This window comes from Hippocampus guttulatus, chromosome 8, assembly GCF_054856545.1.
Source record: "Hippocampus guttulatus isolate MCC_2025c chromosome 8, RoL_Hgut_1.0, whole genome shotgun sequence".
NCBI lineage: Eukaryota > Metazoa > Chordata > Actinopteri > Syngnathiformes > Syngnathidae > Hippocampus > Hippocampus guttulatus.
Window position 1 is genome coordinate 22,905,671 of NC_141268.1, and position 18,881 is coordinate 22,924,551.

Below are 18,881 nucleotides of genomic sequence, written 5' to 3' on the forward strand. Positions count from 1 at the left end.
AGACACCGCATTGTGTGCCCCTCGCTGAAGGTCATCCCGTTCCAAAACAAAAACGCTTTGGTGCGACGGTACAATTTTAATTTGCAGTGGGAGCGCGCAGGATCTTAAAGGGGCCGCACGCCGCGCATTGCAACGAATCTGTCCCAGTAACGGAAAGAAAGATCGACATCCATGACGGAGCAGAACAAAAAAAAACGGGAAAGTGTGGGAATACCTCCCATGCGTTTCGGCAACAGAGACTCTCCACGATTCACTTTCTTATCTACATTCTGCGGTGGTATCATTCAGTAGTATTGTAAAACTCAACATCCTGTGGTGTCTACGAGTAGACGGTGGAACGTGTTTCTGGTCTGGCTTGGCAACAGCGCCGGCCGCCCGAATCTCACCTCCAACCACAAACGTAAATGCGACGGTGGCCGACGTGGCGAACTCGGCACTCCGCACGATAGTTCGGACCCATTCGGCCGCGTTGTGAGCCGTGTGGCAAAAGCAAAGGCGGGGACATTTTTGTGCTGGGCCAGGTCATTCATAGATGAGGTTTTTAAAAAAAAAAAGTGTCTCTAAAAGGTGTTTATATGAACAATATGGAAGAATGTTACTCCGAATATATAATTCAAACAATGAATTATTGACTCAAATAAATTACAACCTCTGTCATTTGCATTTTTTTTTTTTTTTTGTTCTTCTCATTCATCACATGTTGTGGTCATGTCCAAAGATTATTGGTCTTTCTTTTGGGGGTGGGTGGACCGGATTGAAGAAGGGAGCAGGCCACTCACGGGCCACCACGCATACCTTGCACACCGCTGATCGGAGGCATAAATAGCAAGCTGAATCTACTGGCGCTTGCATAACACATGACTCTGTTGTTTTGTTCTCACTGTCTGCATTGTCCTACAGTCACAAACCGGCTTGCAGAATTAAGTGGCCGACTCGTGGCACATTTATGACTGCTTTTGTTTTGTTTTTCATGGGCGACTAAAGATAGCTCCTATGTTTTTTTTTTTTTCTTGTCTTGGATTCACGGCCGCTAACGGTTGACCGTTTTCCTCTCATTGGTCCAAAATGTGTTTTGCTTTTGCAGGGCGTGCAAATAGATCCTGTCAAGCATATTGTGTCATGCAGCCGCCCAAAAGAATGGCTTCGGGAGTAAATATCCCCCCCAGATGTGGCGCAGACGGTCAAAACATGTTTTGAATTTTTTTTTTTTTGCACAGAGGACACACATTGGAACATGACATGACTAAAATCGGAGGGGGAGGGGCAAATTGCGACACGAGGAAAACAGGTTGCGGTGGCACGGGACAAGCCAGCCGTACCTCCGCTCTGCTTCCAAACAGGAAAGGGATCAGGGAAAAGGGTCAGCGACTCGTTCCCAGAGCTGAGGCGATCCATCCACCTGCTTTGCCAGTGCCCGCCCGCGAGAGCCAACGGATGCGCCGAGTGTTTTTGTCCCGCTCCGAGGCAGCGCAAGTGTGACATCGCACTTTAGTACCGCCGCTGACCAGAAAGCACATTCTCGCCCGCGCGCGCGCCACGTCAAAGTATCCCCTCGCCAGCTTTTGAATTCCGATTCATATCCAAGCCGGAGGTACGCGGTCAACCCCTTTCAAAGCTCGGCCACCGATACGCCGGCTCGTACCATCGGGTCGACTCTTGAGAGCGACCTGACCGACCTTTGTTATTGGACGGGCAAAGCCTTTGACTCTTGTCATTGTTGGCGTGCGCTATTGATTTTCAACCGCGGCGCTCTACCGTCCGTGTCGGTTCCTGTGTGAAAATTAGAACGTCGAACCCGTGATGTCTGCCGGGCCGTGAGCTCATATCAAAGCAGAGTTGTCCCGACGTGACTGTGACGTCGAATGAACGCGCGGCACAGCTCGTGGCAGACTTGAAACGCATCCCTGAAGGAAATATTTTGTTTTAGAATACCACAAGATGCTCCGAGTTTGACATTTGTCATATGCGTCGACACACAAAAGGGCGTAGAAGCATTTTACTGGTGAAATAAAAAAGATGTTGCGCTGCCGCACAAAATCCACGTCCGCTGCGAGACTCCCCCGGCGGGCCTTTGCATTTATGCGCACGCATGCACCCGCACTTTGTCACAACGCAGCAAATGAAGCTTTGACTCTCCACTCACGGTTAATCAATGACGGGCGACCGTTGCCATTTTTTGCGGCAAGCAAAACGGATGGGATGAATGTCATTTAATCTGTTGACATGAAGGTGGGATTTTATCGTGCCGTTTGTGTCCCCTCGACACGAAGGAGTGTTGATGCTCGGTAGTAAAAGGCCACATTTCCTTTGTGCAACACAATAGTTGTCATAAGGCCATTAATAGCCCCAAAGCCCTGAAGTAGGTCGGACTCCGACAACACTCGCACTTGTTATTCTTTCTCATTATTAGCGCAAAGACAATCCCAGAGCCTGACTGTAAAAACAATGACTTACTGGTGTCGCGTTGCGAGGTGGTGGCGGACCCCAAAAAGCAGGCAGGAGGAAGGAGCAGGGTGTACTTGACGAATTGTATTAAACATAGAGAAAACTAAATCCAAAACCAACAAAGTCCAAAGTATCAAACAAAAATCATGATTGAAGATAAAACATAACAGCAACAACAACATGACTGAAACAAACCTGATTGCAGCAAACAAACATGACAGTAGCCAAGAGCAAACAACGACCCGACAATGAGTGGTCGGGCTGGGAGTCCTTTTAAAGCACTGATTACCTAATGACCAACAGGTGTGCAGCTGCAGGGAGAGCCCTACAGTGCCACCTGTTGGTCACAAACCGAATCATGACAACTGGTCCCACGTAAAAATTCTCAAGATGCCCTCTGTAAAAAGTCCTTTTGTCCAAACAACGCAGTCAAATTAATCACGGCTTTGCATGGCGTGACTTGTTGCCATTTTCATGTGATCACAGGGGTCCGTGGGTGGGCAGTGGGAACCTGTGCTATCCGTTGACTTCTGGACAACAAAAAAGATTTTTTTTTAGGATTTTTAATCAGACAATGGTGTTTTTCGACCGAGCCGACAACCGAAACCGAAACCTTCCGAATCAGGCTCCCCGATCGGGTCGAGGCCGCCAATCAACAACTTTCAGGGAGACTCGCGCAAGTGAAAAACACGGCCAAGCGTTCCCTCGAGACAGAAGGCCGGCAGGACGTTGAAGCACATGGTCTGACTCCTGCAAGAAAATACGGAAGAAGTATTGGGCTGCGATCAGCCTTTCGTGACTTTGTGATGACACTCCATCGCTGTAAAATGAATTGACCTCGAGACTGTCTGACAGGAGCATGAAATGCTGTCATTCTCAGCAGTATCGGCGTCAAGCATCGGTCAAAGCCTCTGATAAAGCGCTTCTATTCATTCAGGGGAACAAAACGCTCATAAATTGCAACAGAGACAAAAACAATACTCGTCATGCGAGCAAGGAGGAAAACATATCCGGGGGCTTTCCAATGCATCTTTTATCATGCTGCCTGTGCGCGCCGATATCAGTGAATGATGTGATGGCTGCATGCGCGCGTGTGCGTGTGTGCGCGTGTGCGTGTGTGCGCGTGTGTGTGTGTGTGCGTGTGTGTGTGTGTGTGTGTGTGCGCTCGCGCGCGCACAGATTGTACATATTGCCACGTATCCATTCGGCACTTCATTCTCATCGGTCCGGCGGCAACACCTGATTCGCGCGTCTGCCGTCAGCGCTCGGAGACTCGTGGCTCCAAGTTCAAACGGTGCTCTTGAAATAATTGCGTCCACCGTCATAAAGACTGACAGGAAACGAGAACCAAGAATGCAGTTTGCAACCGCAAAGAATTGTGGGAGCAACTATTTTATGTATTGAACAGTCATTCTAAATTGGCTGTTCACTTCCCTACTGATTGCTGTTTTTTTTTTCCCTCTAAGTTTGAATTGTCATAGAATGTCATCGCTGGCACCAAGCAGCCAGCGATGGTTGTGGTAGCGGGCAGAAAAACCGATGCGAGCGACCCAGTGTGGAGACCCCCGACGGAGCGAGCCGAGCCAAGAGGACACTTGCGACGCGGTGATCTGCAAGTCACGTCTGCCCCCAGGTCACGGCGTGAGTGTCCGTTCCAAGCCGACGTCAATCGGCAGCGATGGCCCCGAAAGGAAGGCGCAATGGGTTTCCATGGGAACCGGGAGGCCAAAAAGGTCAGCTTTGATCAAATAAACCTCAACCGATCGTTACTGTCACCTCAAGCCATTGGCAGGTTTATATTGCCCGCGCCGTCATTATATGTCTCGGCGAAAGCCATCCCCCATGCCCCTCGCCCGCCGCCCCCGCCCACCTCATGGGACTGCCTCGCTCACTTTGCCCGTCATTGACTCGGCGGCCGTTGTCTGCTCAGACTGTCACTCTGTCCTATTCATCCGGCACTGTGGCGCCGTGGGGGCGGGCATGTCCTTTTTTTCTTTCATGACAATCGGTGAAGGTGAAGCATGGCTGAGGTCGCAGCCACAACCAGAGAGAATAAGGAGCATCGCTTCCAGATATTTTCCATTCGATTAAGTTTGGTTGCAAAGGACTGTGAAGAAGAAATACGATAGCGGCGGCAACAATAACAATGTTCATCTCGCAGTGTCGGGAGAATAAAGTCATTTTTTTTCCCCGAGAGAAAACAAGTGGCACTCCAGTGGGAATTAAAGATGCTTTGCTTTCGTTGTTGTTGTTGTTTGAGGAAATCAAACGGAGTGAGCTCAAGGCACCATTTTCTTTTTCAGTGTAGGAAGGCCATGCTACGGGATATGCGCCGTCTTTCCAAGGAGCGCGGACTCACCCTGATCCAGACCGAGCGCCGCAAGTGCGATTAAGTGACGGCGTCTTCGGGGCTCACGACTCACAAATGCATCGATGATGAGAAGAAACGGTGACAGCGATGCCCATTCTCTCCACATTCGGCTGGCTATCGCTGCGGTGGGCATCGCCATGTACTGCGACTGGATTTGTGTACAGATGAGAGCACGCAACACAGCCCTGGGCAAGCAATCTCAGTAAAATCTGTTGTGCGCCAGGCCGCACCTGAACGCTGCGCTGCGGAGGACGAGGCCGTCCCCATCTCATCGCCGATGTGCATTCATTACCGCCAGGAATGACAATGCAAGGGCACATCCAAACACTAACGTGATTATGCTCGTGAGCGCCAACGGCGATGAGCTGGCAAGTGGCAATTTCCGACAATGAATCCAAACTCATAAATAGCAATAATGTCATTGACTTTCGCAGCTGGCAGACGGGAGCTCGGCCCGCGCCGTCGCCGCCATTCGCTCGATTTAATAAGGGAGATGCGCGCGCGGCTGGACGTTGACGCGATCGTGCATCACGCCAACCTTTCGTTTTTCCTGAGGCGGCAGCAAATCTAATTCGCCACAATTTACCCGCGGTTCACTTCAGCTTTCATCGACGGCAAACTACATTCAAACATTGTGGTGGCCGTGTTTACTAGTTTTGAAATCAGCCAACTATCTGTTTGTTGTTTGTCCAATTATGGTTCAAGTGAGTGTAAACTGGGTAATCAAATGAGTGAAAAAATAAACAAAGTGATTTATTGCACGCGACAGTTTGACATTTCGGTACAGGATCATGGACACGCCCGATTTGCTTTCGTCGGCCACATAAAATGAGGCGACGGGCCGGATCGATGTCATCAATGCTAATTGTTAGCGTGCCAATCAACACAAAATCTGATGTCAGTTTATTGCGCAATGCTACCTTGCGGCGGCGATTCCCAACCGCCGTGACGTGGCACATTGTTGCGCCGCCAGAGATCATCAGGGTAGGTATCGTAGAAATGCGAGCCTTTTTCCCCCCCCGCCGTAGCTGCCGTATACAGCGGTAGGCTGAAATGCGTCCATCTGAAAGCGCCGTTGTGCTGGGTGGACCCTCGGGCCTGTGTTGCCTTCTTCAGAGGTGATTTTTATACGTTCCCGCTAAACTGCCCTTGAGGGACATCTTTGTCGATGTTACTTCTCCTAAGCTATATGAACTCTTTTCTTGTGTTGATAGCGAAGACGAAAGAGAGCTCCTATCTTCAGGTGCTGAATGGCTGCATTCTGCATGTCGGGTACAGCCCAGGAAGCGTTGCATGCAATACTCGTGTCCATCAAGGAGCTTACACCAAGCCCCTCGGGGATATCTAAACCGTGAAACATTTCAGGGATCTCATCGATAATCCGACATTTTTTGTGTCCTGGTTTATGATCACCGACAGGCCCGTTATCCGCCCCTACACGGGGCGGTAAACTTAATGGCGCGCCGTCCTTTCATTTTCCACTTCATTATTAATCTGTCGCTTGGCAGCTGTCATCGGGGCGTGAAACTGGTTTTAAAATGACTTCTGCAGTCAATAATCCGACCTGCAAATGCTCCAGGTCGGATTACTAAAAGTGTATCATTGAGGCAACGGTCCAACGACGCTTGCAGATGACCCTGACACGGACCCAGAAGTAGAAAGCCGCGCGCGAGAAGAGAGCGACACGTCATGTCGGCAGCTTCCTGTGAAGAGCTACCTGTAAATCCCCACCAGATGGGGTGTCGTGATGAGGTTGGGAGCTCTGATCCGCTCTCCTCGGGCTTAATAGGGCAAGACCCGCCCCCTCCACACCCGTACGGTCGTTGGAGAACACAGAGAGGATTTACTCTTTTTACTAGCTCCATTTTGCTAAGGTAGGTGTTATTATAACATGGCTTCGGACTAATGTCAGCATTTACTGTCTCCCGCGTCTCCCTTGCAATATTTCTTGTAAACACCCAAGCTGTCACGAAGTCTGAGATGTTGCACATTCTTGATCATGTTCACTGGAAACAGAGAGAGAACAGGAGAGAGAGAGAGGGGGGGGGGCGGTGGAAGGAGGATGAATGAAAAAACAACAACGACAACTCTTCCTAACTCGGTTGGACATCAAGAAAGTAACATTCTGGGAACGCATTTCTTTTCAGCAAGGAGCAGACAATGGTGATGCAGGAACGGCAAAGCAGGAAGCATGCTGAGGAGGACAGGAAAGAGGAAGCGCGAGCCGGAATAAACGCCGTTGAAAAAGATGGGCCGGGAGTTCCTTTCCTCTGACTTAAGATTCGGAGGCTAGAAATGCCTTTCTTGCTGTTCTCGAAAGACTAAAATGTCTGACAGAAGGAATGACAAATGACATGCTTAAAAACGGGTGCATTTTGAGGCTTAATTCATTTTCCCCAAATGCAGTCTTCATCAGAATGCCGTGTTCAGACGAGTGCGGCCACATAGAAAATATGATTGTCAAGTCAAACTTTGACAAGAAATGCGTCGGTGACATATTTGTTTTGTTTCTGAATCTCAAATGTGCGCCGGACTCGAACCGCTTGAGCAGTTTTCATAACAAGAACGGCACCTTTTATGGTGGCTACAGTTGCCTTGGGGGCGGCAATTGGGTTGTTTTTCTTGTTAATAATGAAGAGGTTCAAACGTGAATCGCTGCCTGGTCAACTAGTCACCGTTCGTTTGACAAATTGCTCAGGCGAAAAGGAAACGTTTGTTTTCAAGGCGGCCACTTCTTCCGGTTCCAACAACTCCTCCTGCATCTTTGAAAAGCTCTTCGGGCCCAAATGGCAGGAAAGCAAAAACATGCGGAGCGAGGTCACGGGCGCTCCTCCGCCCCAGCGGGCGGGAAGTGGCGAGCGAGCACTGCAGTCTGTGGGGCTTTGCCCATCCCAAACAGGAAGAACAAAGTGCAAGCTGGCAAAGACACCGCCACGCCCCTCGGAAGAAAAAACGCGCTCTTGTTGAACGCCTTGGAGATGTTGCGCTAGCTGCGCTCTTGACATCTGACGATATTCGTGGCGACGGCTAGGATATTGATTCGACGACTCGACGCGGGTTCAAGTGATTCTCATTGAAGAAAACATACAAATGGACCAATGGGTTCACTTTCGTGAGTGATTGTGCTCTATTTACACAGGATCTCAGCTCGCGTGAAGTGAATTCCGCCACGGCCAATTCGGAAGCACGTTTGAAATGATTTCGGAAATATCCCTCCCGAGTTCCATTTTTGTCAGCAAAACCGAAGCCGCAGATTTACCGCACGTGTAGCGAGAACCCCTTTGCGGGCGCTACGAGATACGAAGTACAGCCTGGGATAATGGAGCGAGACGGCACCGTTATGTGGAGTGTAAATAGATCAGCTAATTATCTTGTGAGCAGTGCTCATAAATCAGCCGCATCTTCATCAAAGCCCCGCGGCGGGGAGACTCATCAATCACGTTAGTACGGAGCAACACCGATTCAGCCATCTCGCGGCACTGAATTTGGGGCACGGCGCTGTGACACATTGTCGGGAGCGCAATCGGAACCTCTTTGGACAGGCCGGCCCAAAGATGCCGAATGGCAAATGATTATGGAGGCACAGAGCGGCGCAAAGTGGGCCGGTGAGAAAACGCGTCAAGGGAAAACGATTGGCTCCGCATTTCCCGTGAGCTGAGCCGAAGGATGCCGAGAAGAAGTCGGCGGCGTCATTTCAAAATGGATGTCGCATCGAGTCAAGCTGATGACAAAAGACGTCCTTTACAGCCCGCGCTCCTCGGCGGCCGCGCCCACCCTTCGTGACGGATGGCAAGGTCATCTCAAAGGTCATCCGTGACATTCCCAATGTCCCCCGTTAAAAAGAGAAAGCCTCGAGAAACGTGTGTCAGCACTGAAGGACTTCTCTTCCTTTGACTGGCCTATATCAGAAACCTGCGTCCATTCAACACCTTGACGCCAGCACAAGTCATTAAGGTCACGGACGTGAGATCGACAGCAAACACGTGACTTTTCAAGAGTCAAGAGATCTCCTGCGCTGCCATGTTTGAATCCAAGCGCATGATCTGCAGACAAGCGTTTGGCCAATGTGTCATCATATAACTCACGGGAAGTGAAAAAGGGTGGGGGGGGGGGGGAAAGAAGAAATCCAACGGGGGCGAACGACATCGATCGATAGTTTTCAATCATGTGATGGGAATTTGTTGGTCCCGCGGACACTGAGGACATCACAAGCAAAAACGTATGTCACCCTTGATCTTGGTCCAAACCTGCAGACTACAATGTCGTTTGGCGCAACCAACGTAGATCCACCAATATGACAAAAGCACGAAAACCTGAAATGCAACACATCATACTCACCCGAAATGTTGATTATTTATGAAGAACTTTCCACCACAGAGCAAGCAACAAGCCGAATAAGTCTTTTCCGAGTTGAAACAAGCCAGGCAGCCACGCTGCGGGCGGACAGTGCAATGTCAATGGATGGAGCGAAGTGAGTGCTGTCTCATCTGTGATTACATTGGCATGACAACACATAGAAGCTGAAATCTGATAGATACTGTAGATAGATGTGCGGACAACAGAATAACCATGTGTAAAACGGACTGTAGAAAATACACGACTGCTAATACTACATCGTTGAAATTGTATGTAGGTCGGTGCTTGTGATAGTGTTTAGCTCGGCAGAAAAAGGCCGTGCGGTGGCTGTACAACACTGCGTGAGAATGACTCATTACGTTTGCATGGCGGCATGGAAGTCCCTCTCAGCTTCATTCATCATTGTGGAATGAGAAATTAAACGCAAAGGTTCATTAACTCACTGCCGACGTAGTAAATCACATACTTGTGGGAGCTCTCCTCCCTGCTCAAGCCATTACGCTTCATCACAGGTTCTCAATTTGATGTCTTGCGTTCACGCTAAATGCCCCGTGTAATCGTACACTCTAATAGCAACCTGCCGCAGTCAATCAACATTATTGTGCCTTTTGATTATTTTGCACAGCTGTTTTCTTTGTTACAAGAACAATACAGCACTAACGCAGGCAGAAATGTTTGAACGGTTTGTTTGGACAATTGGGCAACGGTCTGTTCCAGATGTGAGGAGCAACAATGGTCTTTTTTTTTTTGTCCTCTTGCGCAGTCTACCTCTGACTGTTCTTAATTGTTAAGGCATACAAATCATAGAATTATTGAGACTCGCAGCCTACTACGTGCAATGACCGTATGTGACCGTATGCCAGTTTCCGTCAAGACTGCGACCACAGTAAACAACTAGAAATATGCTGCCCCCTATTGCTTATTTTATGGAAACACTAGAGTCAATTGATGGTGAGATTAGAATGTAGCTACTTTCTCGCAGCTGGTAGGCAGGATGTTCTCGCTTGCACTTGCATGGTGATTGGAGCAAATGTGTTATTTGGCAGCCGCTCAGTACCCGCCAAGAGCATCCATCTTCCAAAAGGACGGTGAGCCCCCCCGCCCCCCCGATCGAGTTTTGAACGGTCGGGATGAAGCAGTGCGCGCTCGAGGATCATTTCCGAGCGCACCCAGTCAGCCACACACAGCCGAGACGCTGACGTCACGAGCTACGTTGGCCGGAAGTAACGACGTTGCTAAAGCATCAAGCTCACCAGCTGATAGCGACCAAAACAAACGAAAAGGCCGCAATATTATGACGACTCTTTATTTTCGGTGACTATGGTAGCCCACTCACGGAGTATCCACACTTCACCGAAACTATCGGGATTCCCGCCTGTCCTTATCGCGAGCTCGGGACTAACGCTCCTCCACGCCAGCTTTAGCTAGCTAGCTGTGTTGCGGTGTGTCAACAAAGCGAGTCTTACTCAAACTGTTTTGTTGTCACGTCAGGCGATCGCTCAGAGCGACAATGCAGAGCAAGTTGAATCGGCCGTGCTTTGCTGGTTGATTTCTTTTGACATCCGCGGCACAACTTTGGAGCTAGCTTTGTGGTCAAGATGAGTTGGTTCAACGCATCTCACCTGTCCACTTTCGCCAAACAAGCGCTAACGACGGCCCAGAAATCAATCGATCGTGTCCTGGACATTAAAGAAGAGAGCCAATGGAGTGACACAACCCTAATGCCTTATGAAGGTAGGTTTTACGGAACGGCCGTGTAGCATCTCACGTTCGCAGTGTGTTCAAGTGCACTTTTCTTCTTGTCAGATGTGACATTGCCTGAAAAGTTGTCATTAAGCGGTGGGTGGGGGATAACCCAGTGGGAAGCGCCACCTGAAGAAGAGGTTTCAGCTCCAGCTCCGTCTGTGGCCATAACTACACCGGTCACCCGCACGGTGGTGGATGAATCCGAAAACTTTTTCAGTGCCTTCCTGCCACCTGGAGATGGTCAATGCATCACCACATCCCAGGTAGTGTCCGTACCCCCTGCTAAATCTCAGAGGCAGCCCCGGGCAAAAGAAAAGAATCGCAAAAATTCCGCGACGAAGGAAGAAGTGGAGACCCAAAAGATGGCGTCTGCTGATTCGAATCACCAACATCAGACAGCTGGCGATGGCCAACTGGTGGCGCTGGACTGCTCGCACCAGGACACTATTCTTCCCCAGCCGGTTTCTCCGAGTGAAAACTGTGGTGACCTTACTTGCAGCCCAGATGACACCAAGACCAATACCACCAGAGGGAAACCTGACTCTGTCACCAATGTTTCTGGCGACTCCAACGCAGAGTGGCCACAGATCCAAACGGAGTACCCTGTTGGGGGCAACCCCTCAGCTTCTTCTGAACCTGCTGCAGTTTCTTCCGAATCCAAAGACGCGAAGAATTCCCATCCGCCAGCCTCCCAATCCTCCAAGGATGTACATTTAGAACAGAAGGATTTAAAAACGGAAGACCGCCAGAGCGACACCCCTTCCCCTCCCGTTAGTGCCTTCTCTTCAGGAACATCCACCACCAGTGACATTGAAGTCCTGGACCATGAGAGCGTACTGAGTGAGAGCTCAGCCAGCTCCAGACAAGAGACGGGAGAAGGAAAGTCCAGCCTCCATTTGATGCATGGCTCGTTCCAACTTCTTTCCACCTCCGCTTGTGGAGATTTCCCTCGCCTGGAAGACTATCCCAAGCTCACCGAGAGTTGCGGTTCCTCCTCGGATGCCTTTGAGCGCATCGATTCATTCAGTGTCCAGTCGCTGGACAGTCGCAGCGTCAGTGAGATCAACTCGGACGATGAGATCCCTGGCAGTCGGACGCTGGCTTCCGTGACTTCGGCCGCTACGCTTTCGGCGGATGCTCCGTGCGAGAAGCAAGGAGGCGGACTGGCGGAGAGTACGAGCGAGCTCCAAGAAGAGAGGGAAGAGTATTTGACTGGAAGTGTGAGGAAGCAGTCCGTGGACGAGATGGAGGAGAGTGGACGGAGCGTGACGCCGGTGAATTGCGAACAACCCGAACAGCTGGCGGAGATTGAACACGATTCGGGGGCGGACGTCGCACAGTCCGATCCCAGCTCCGGGGCAGTCGAGGAGCTCCTTACACCAATCGCCGAGGAGACGAAAGGTGTCTCAACACTTCAGGTTTTGGAGCTTCAAAAGGTGAGCTTCAAAAATAAAAGTATCATCTGTTTTTTGGGGTTATTTATTTATTTATTGGGGGGGGGGGTCCTTGAGTGAAAGAAAATCTTTCTGGCGCCAACACACATTTGTGCCATTGTAGGTTATCAATGAGCTGTCGAGCCGCCTTGAAAAGAGAGAGGCTCAGCTGCTGGCGGTCAGCAAGGACAAGGCTGGACTGGAAGAACAGTGTGACAATCTTCGAGAGTGAGTATATGACATTGACCCCTCCAAATTTGGTGAAATTTGGTGTTTCATATGGCTCGAGCCTCCTGTGAAGGACCGGGGCTCTTTTTGTTCTCATCAATGACTTTTCCTTCGTGTTTTTGTTTTTTTTTAAAAATAATTTTCAATTTTGCAGTGAGGCAAAACCGTCATTCAATTTCTAGTCTGTCATGGCAATGTCCAGGAATGGGGCTCAATGAAATCTTTGTCCCCAAAATCCTGCGCATGCATTCGTCTGCAAAAGTGTCCATCTGCTGAGAATAAGCTTTGCGCCTCATGGGTGTATTTCCCCCCCCCTGCCCGCAGTGACGTTCTAACGCTGAAGGAGGAGAGCACCGCAGTTCAGTCCTTAAAGGATGAATTTACGCAGCGCATTGCAGATACTGAGAGGAAAGCGCAGCTGGCTTGCAAAGAGAGAGATATAGCCAAGAAGGTAATTTGGATTTGAGCTACCTCGTGGAAACGCATCGACACACTTTGTTCAGGGCTCATGAAATAATGGCCATATTCATGGGGGGGGGGGGGGGGCGTCACCAGCAGGTCCCGAGTGTTTGTTTCAAGGTTGGCATATCTTCGCAGGAAATCAAGGGCCTGCGAGAGGAGCTTGCCTCCAGGCTCCACTCCAGCGTTTCGTTGGAGCTCATCAAAGAGAAGGAGGAACAGATCAGAGGCCTGCTGGAAGAGGGTGAGACGTGCAGTCAACGCCAAATGCAGCGAGTGCAGCTTTGACAGCTGTACGGCTTTAAGTCGCGATCCGATCTTGTCTCGAATGATTATTCGGTCGCATCCGTCCATCCGTCTTTACGGCCTCCTCCTCGTGAGAGAGTAGAATGCGAATCGGCGCAATGGACAGCGACTCGAAAGGCGTGGCTGCGCGGGTGCCGGGGGTACTCGAGGCATTCTCTGCCTTTTGAGGGGGACGCTGCTCAGGAATCAAGTGCTGGCCTGTCTACGTTTCACTTTGTAGGTGAAAAGTTGTCCAAGCAACAACTTCAGCACAGCAACATCATCAAGAAACTGCGCGCGAAGGAGAAGGACAGTGAGGCAAGACTCGCCAAGCAGCAGAGGAAAATGAAGGACCTGGAGGAGGAGCTCGGGCAGCTGCGGCAGGTTAGCGCGCTGCAAAGATGGGTGACACTTCTCAGCAGGGTAGAACGGAAAAGACCGACAAGCCACTCGCTCTCGTGAGCGCGATGAAATCTTTTCATGTCGAAAGGCAAATCAATCCGAACCAAATGTCTGATTGATTCTGAACAAAATGCATCCAAAGGTGTGAGCGAGTAGATGCGGTGATGACTTCATTCCTCGTACTCGGCTAAAGTTACAGGCCGCCTTTAAAGGCCCTTGAAGGACCCAGCCTGTGAATTGTCTTGGTTGAATTTGGGAACCGCACAGAAGGTGTCGAAGCCTCGTCCAGAAGGAAAGCGGGGCTACTTTGCTGCCCTCTTGTGGCATCGAGGCTCTTCAACTGATGGACGGTTCTCATCCCCTTTGCTCGGGGCATGCCTTCGTACATCATACAAAAGAAGGCAAAACAAAAATACGAATAGACCCAAGTTTGGAGAAACGATACGTGCTATTTGTCTTTTTTATGTCGTCCGTTTCTCGCGCCCGGGTTCCTTCAAATTCATTTTGACTGACGAGATCAATATGGAATCAAATGAACCACCTTGAGGGAAAAACGGTGCTGTCGTAGTTTTTTCGTTTTGGAATCCGTCTTCAGGTTTTGGAGGGGAAGGAAGAAGTGGAGAAACAGCATCGAGACAACATCAAGAAGCTGAACTCTGCCGTCGAGCGTCAGGAGAAGGAGCAGAGCAGGCTGCAGACGGACTCGGAGGAGCTGCTGGAGAAGAACAGAAGTCTCCAGGCAGCTCTGGATAACTCTTACAAGTAAACGGCGGCTTCGTCTGATATTGATCTCGTGGAAGCGATGACCACGGGTGGGAATTAAGCCAAGAAATCGCGTCGCAGGGGGGGGGGGGGTTCAATCATGGGCCAAGCTCCCGTTTGCTTGTCGTTCAGCTGCTTCTGAGATTCGTTTTCAGACTCGACGTGCACGTCAAAGATCGAATGCATTTTAGCTTCCGCGAGCCCTATATCCGGAAACATTTTGGGTGAGTGGCGCGTACGCATCTTGAACCTTTTTTTTTTTGGTTTGCAGGGAGCTCGCAGAACTTCACAAAACTCACGCCAGCAGGGCCAGTGAGGTGGAAGAGGCGGCGCTGAGTCGGGAGATGAAGGCCAAGGAGCTGCAAAGCCTGGCCCTGGAGAAGGCCCAGGAGGAGGCCCGCACGCAGCAGGAGCTTCTGGCCAACCAGGTGACGCGCCGCCTTGCGCCGCACACGCAGAGTCCCGCGTCAATGCCCGTCCGATCATCGGCTCGGTCGCCGCCGTGTCGGTGTCGACGAGCCGCCGTTTGAAATGAGATTGCATCTCCAATCTCAGAGCAAGAGTTCTCGCATGTTCCGGGGAAAGTCGCGTCGCTTATCTGCCCCGGTTTTCCGCCGGTCCTTTCTGCCCCGAGCGAAGGGGATGAGCCCTCGAGGGCTTCAAGTGCCACCGCTCATTCGGTAACTCTCGACGCGGCGTGCAGGTGGGTGACCTGAGATTGGCGCTTCAGAGGGCGGAGCAACAGCAGGCGAGGAAAGAAGATTATTTGAGGGAGGAGATCAGCGAATTGCAACAGGTAACGCCGTCGTCTTGGCTCTCGTTCCCCAACTGCAGCTCTCCCGCCACGCCACTTTTCTCCGAGGGGGGGGGTTTATTTCCGCCCTTCCGCAGAGGCTCCAGGAGGCGGAGTCGAGGAACCAGGAGCTCAGCGAAAGCGTGACTTCAGCAACGAGGCCCCTGCTGCGTCAAATTGAGAACCTGCAGGCTTCGCTGGGTGGACAAACGGCATCCTGGGAAAAGCTGGAGCAGAGCATCTCCGATAGGCTCGGTAAGAGCCGAATGTTTTCCTGACCTTGTTCCAGCTGCGGCTGTTGCGAAAGCGCCATCGACGTAGAGATGCCTCGTGTCGTATTGTCCTGTTTTGCTGTCTCTGTTTGCCCTGAATGTCACACTCGTGAGAACGCCTCCGTCATACGAACCCGTTAACAAACCCGCCGTCGGATTGTGGAGTGTCCGCGCGCGCGAGATGACGGGCCGCGTGCGTAGATCGATGGCCGGTTACTTTCTTCCGCCACAGTTTGACGCCGCCTATCGCCTTGACGGTGAACGACAACAACATATGCGGCACGCAGAGCAAAAAGCGCTTTTGTCCTAAAACCGCCACCTCTCGCTCTCCTCTCGTACTGTCTGTCAGTCGAAGCCCAGGCGCAACTCGCCGCCGCGGTCGAGAAGGAACGCGCGGCCACAGAAGACTTGCTCTCCGTTAAGTGCCAGTTGGCCTCGCTGGAGTCCCAGAATTCGCTTCTTCGCCAGGAGAAGGTTCGGCTCCTGGCGCTCGTGGAGGCTGAGAAGAGCAGACGAGAGAAATTGGAAGATGAAAGCAGCAGGTAGTCGAGCGCCGGTTAAAAACGTTCAAACCTACGAGGTTGACCGTCAATTCATCCGCTCGGCAGCAGCGGCAGCATCATCATCATAACCACATCTCGACAACTCGGTGGGGGTTTCACGAGCACGTGCTTTGAAATGTTGATCTGCATCCAAAATGGTCTCAAGTAGGCCAATGGGAGCCAGTAGCTGAAAAAGAAACCACCACACCAACTCATTTGCTCGCAAACCAAATCGTACGATGACCGCCGTGGTCATGCGATTTCTCCCTTTTTTTTTTTCAAAATGATGGTTGGAATCAACTCCAACTCTTGAACCGGTTCCCAGAGAAAAAACTTCCGCCGATCTCTCGTGCCTTACTTCACCGTAGGGAGCGTATCGAGTTGGAAAATCTGCGAGGACAACACAGCCGCGTGCTTGAAGAGGCAAAGAAAGAAAAGGTATCGCTTTGCTCCCCGCGCTTTGTTGCCGTTGCCCTTCCTTCCTCAAAGTTGCTGTCTCCTCCGCCAGCTGCTGCTCACCAATCAACTCGAGATGGAGAAAATGAAGGTGGAACAGGAGAAGAAAAAATACTACTTGGCGCAAGAGGCACTCAAGGAAAAGGTTGGCGCTCTTCAATTTCACCCGCGTCCGTGAACCGCGCTCTCAAAACGGCGTTTGATTTCGATGTTGTTCTTCTCGTCGAGGCGCAGAGGAGCATAAGCCACGACCCCCCGGCTTCTTCCACGCCCTCGCCGTCCCGCTCCGGCTCCATAAGTGGCGCTGACGCCGCCGCTTTGAACTGCTCGATCTTGTCACAGGTACGCGAGTTCCGCAAACGGTGTGGCCTCGTCTTGATGAAGGGCCGCGCCTTGGAAACCAGTTGGACGCGCAGATTCAAAGGGGATAGAAAGGGTCGATGGCATCTTTTCCTGTCGGGATGTCCCCAGCACATTTTGTACACAAGTCCACGGCGCATGTGGCCATACCGCGACAATACCTTGCATACATTGATGGCCGGTTACTTTCCTTCTCGGTTACGTTTGACGAAGTGCAATTATTGAAAACCTACCTACTTATGTCATTGTGTTAAAAAACAAAGAGAGAGAGAGAGATAGCTTGGACGCACTGTCGAATGCTGTTGAATGAGAGTGTGTTCATACATTTTGACTGGCGGTGTCGTGGAGAAGTGAAAATCAAATGAAATCAGTTGGCCGCCACTCTCGATGGCGTGGGTCCAGCTTGACCGGTTCCGTTTTTTTTTTTTCCTCCACAGGAGGATTCTTCAGACCAGACGATGGCGGGTGGGACCGTGTCCGTGTCAATGAGCGGCACCAACTTGTACGAAGCGGCCCGCCTGTCCGGTGGCTCCAGCGTCGTCGAGAATATGCAGTCTCAACTCAAACTGAGGGAAGGGGAGATAGCCCAGTTGCAGGTAGAAACGATTTGACGCACGCAAGCGGTTCTCATTTTTGAAGGGCTTCGCTAAACGGACATGAAGAATTACCGCCGGCACCCATGTGATCCCCGCCGCCGTCAATCACTTTGCTTTGCTTCCTTGGGTCACGTTAGCTTGAGATTTCTAGTCTGGAGAGGAGCCGCTCTGTGATGGCGGAGGAGCTGGTACGACTCACCAATTTAAACGAAGACATGCAGGAGCAGCTTACGGAGATCTCCAAGTTGAGGATTCAACTCAAGGTGAGGACGAACAGACGCGCAACCTAAACTCAAAGCCGCAACATCGATTTGGAGATGCTGACGTCATTTGCGTTTCAGGATTTGGAGCAGAGGCACAACACCATCTTGCAGATGTATGGAGAAAAAGCTGAAGAGGCAGAGGAGCTCAGGCTGGACCTTGAAGATGTCAAGAGCATGTTCAAAACACAAATTGATGAACTGCTGAAGAACCAGAAATAAATCGGCTGCGCTTTGATTGCACGTCGGGTATTCACAAGGTCTGACTCCACCGGAATCATTCGTCTCGATCACAAATCATTTGATTTGAGTTGATGAGACGCGATTCCGTCAGGTTTGTGAGCGAATTTGCCTTGCGGACTTGAAACAGGACCCAATCAGCACGAAGGATACACTGATTGCTCCGTTGAGAAAAAAAGACAAATCACACGAACATACTGAAGCTCCCAGGCAAAGCAGAGGTCACACAAAGGTGCAAGGAGTTCCAAAATACTGAATCGGCTGCAGCTTGCGCTGGCCTCAAGATCTTATCCCGGTTGAGCAACTGTTTATCGAGCAAACTTACTCCTGACACCATATCAGGGAAATCTTTCGGGGAAACAATGCCCTTCATCTGCCCGTCTGTTGGTTTTTGCTCCATTTTCTGCTGTGGACCAGCTCATGGCGGCCCAAGACACACTTTACCGTACAGTGTATTTTGCCCCCCCTCACCCGGCCGGTCCTTTTAAGTTCGCCATCCATGTTTTTAGCTTCTCTTGAATCTATCTTTGCGGTTGCATTTGGATGCTAAAGGTTTATGCACTGCAGAGTTTCTTCCACGTTTTCTTGTCTTCAATATTAAAAGATGTACATTACATAGATATTATATGAAGATTGTTTTACGGCGTGCGCTCTGGCTGAGAACTAAAGGTGTGCAATTTCAATTGTATACATGTATATGAATAAAGATTTTGAGGGGCGGGGTAAAAAAAAAAAGGCATTCTTGATCTTGACAGCTGCGGAAAATACTCGACAGTAAATGGTTGCTCGACCCCAGCGATCAGTGCCTTTCCGGTGATAACAATTTGTGATGCGATGATCAGTTTTGACGGAGGTATTCATTTACCCAATGGGTT

The 18,881-nt window shown here is 50.6% G+C and overlaps 1 protein-coding gene across 2 annotated transcripts; it reads left to right on the forward strand.

The window, feature by feature from the left end:
* The first annotated feature begins 10,369 nt into the window (after positions 1-10,369).
* On the forward strand, positions 10,370-18,626 carry tmf1 (TATA element modulatory factor 1). 2 transcript variants are annotated; one of them, XM_086118152.1, is made up of 17 exons: positions 10,370-10,906; positions 10,979-12,354; positions 12,476-12,579; positions 12,904-13,030; positions 13,177-13,282; positions 13,565-13,707; positions 14,321-14,487; positions 14,759-14,915; positions 15,191-15,283; positions 15,379-15,535; positions 15,902-16,094; positions 16,463-16,532; positions 16,603-16,695; positions 16,779-16,892; positions 17,348-17,506; positions 17,644-17,769; positions 17,848-18,626. In XM_086118152.1, exons 1-17 carry the CDS (start codon positions 10,771-10,773, stop codon positions 17,986-17,988), a joined length of 3,462 nt encoding a protein of 1,153 aa, XP_085974278.1. In that variant the 5' UTR covers positions 10,370-10,770; the 3' UTR covers positions 17,989-18,626. The 2 variants fall into 2 exon arrangements, with proteins under 2 accessions (XP_085974278.1, XP_085974279.1); XM_086118153.1 differs by having other exon boundaries at positions 16,785-16,892.
* The last annotated feature ends 255 nt before the right edge of the window (positions 18,627-18,881 follow it).

Bases quoted from the DNA above. Each gene is read 5' to 3' on its own strand.
- tmf1 (XM_086118152.1), top strand. From the start codon at position 10,771: ATGAGTTGGTTCAACGCATCTCACCTGTCCACTTTCGCCAAACAAGCG. The intron at 13,283-13,564 runs GTGAGACGTGCA...TTCACTTTGTAG, and splicing joins CAGAGGCCTGCTGGAAGAGG to GTGAAAAGTTGTCCAAGCAA. The intron at 16,533-16,602 runs GTATCGCTTTGC...CTCCTCCGCCAG, and splicing joins AAGAGGCAAAGAAAGAAAAG to CTGCTGCTCACCAATCAACT.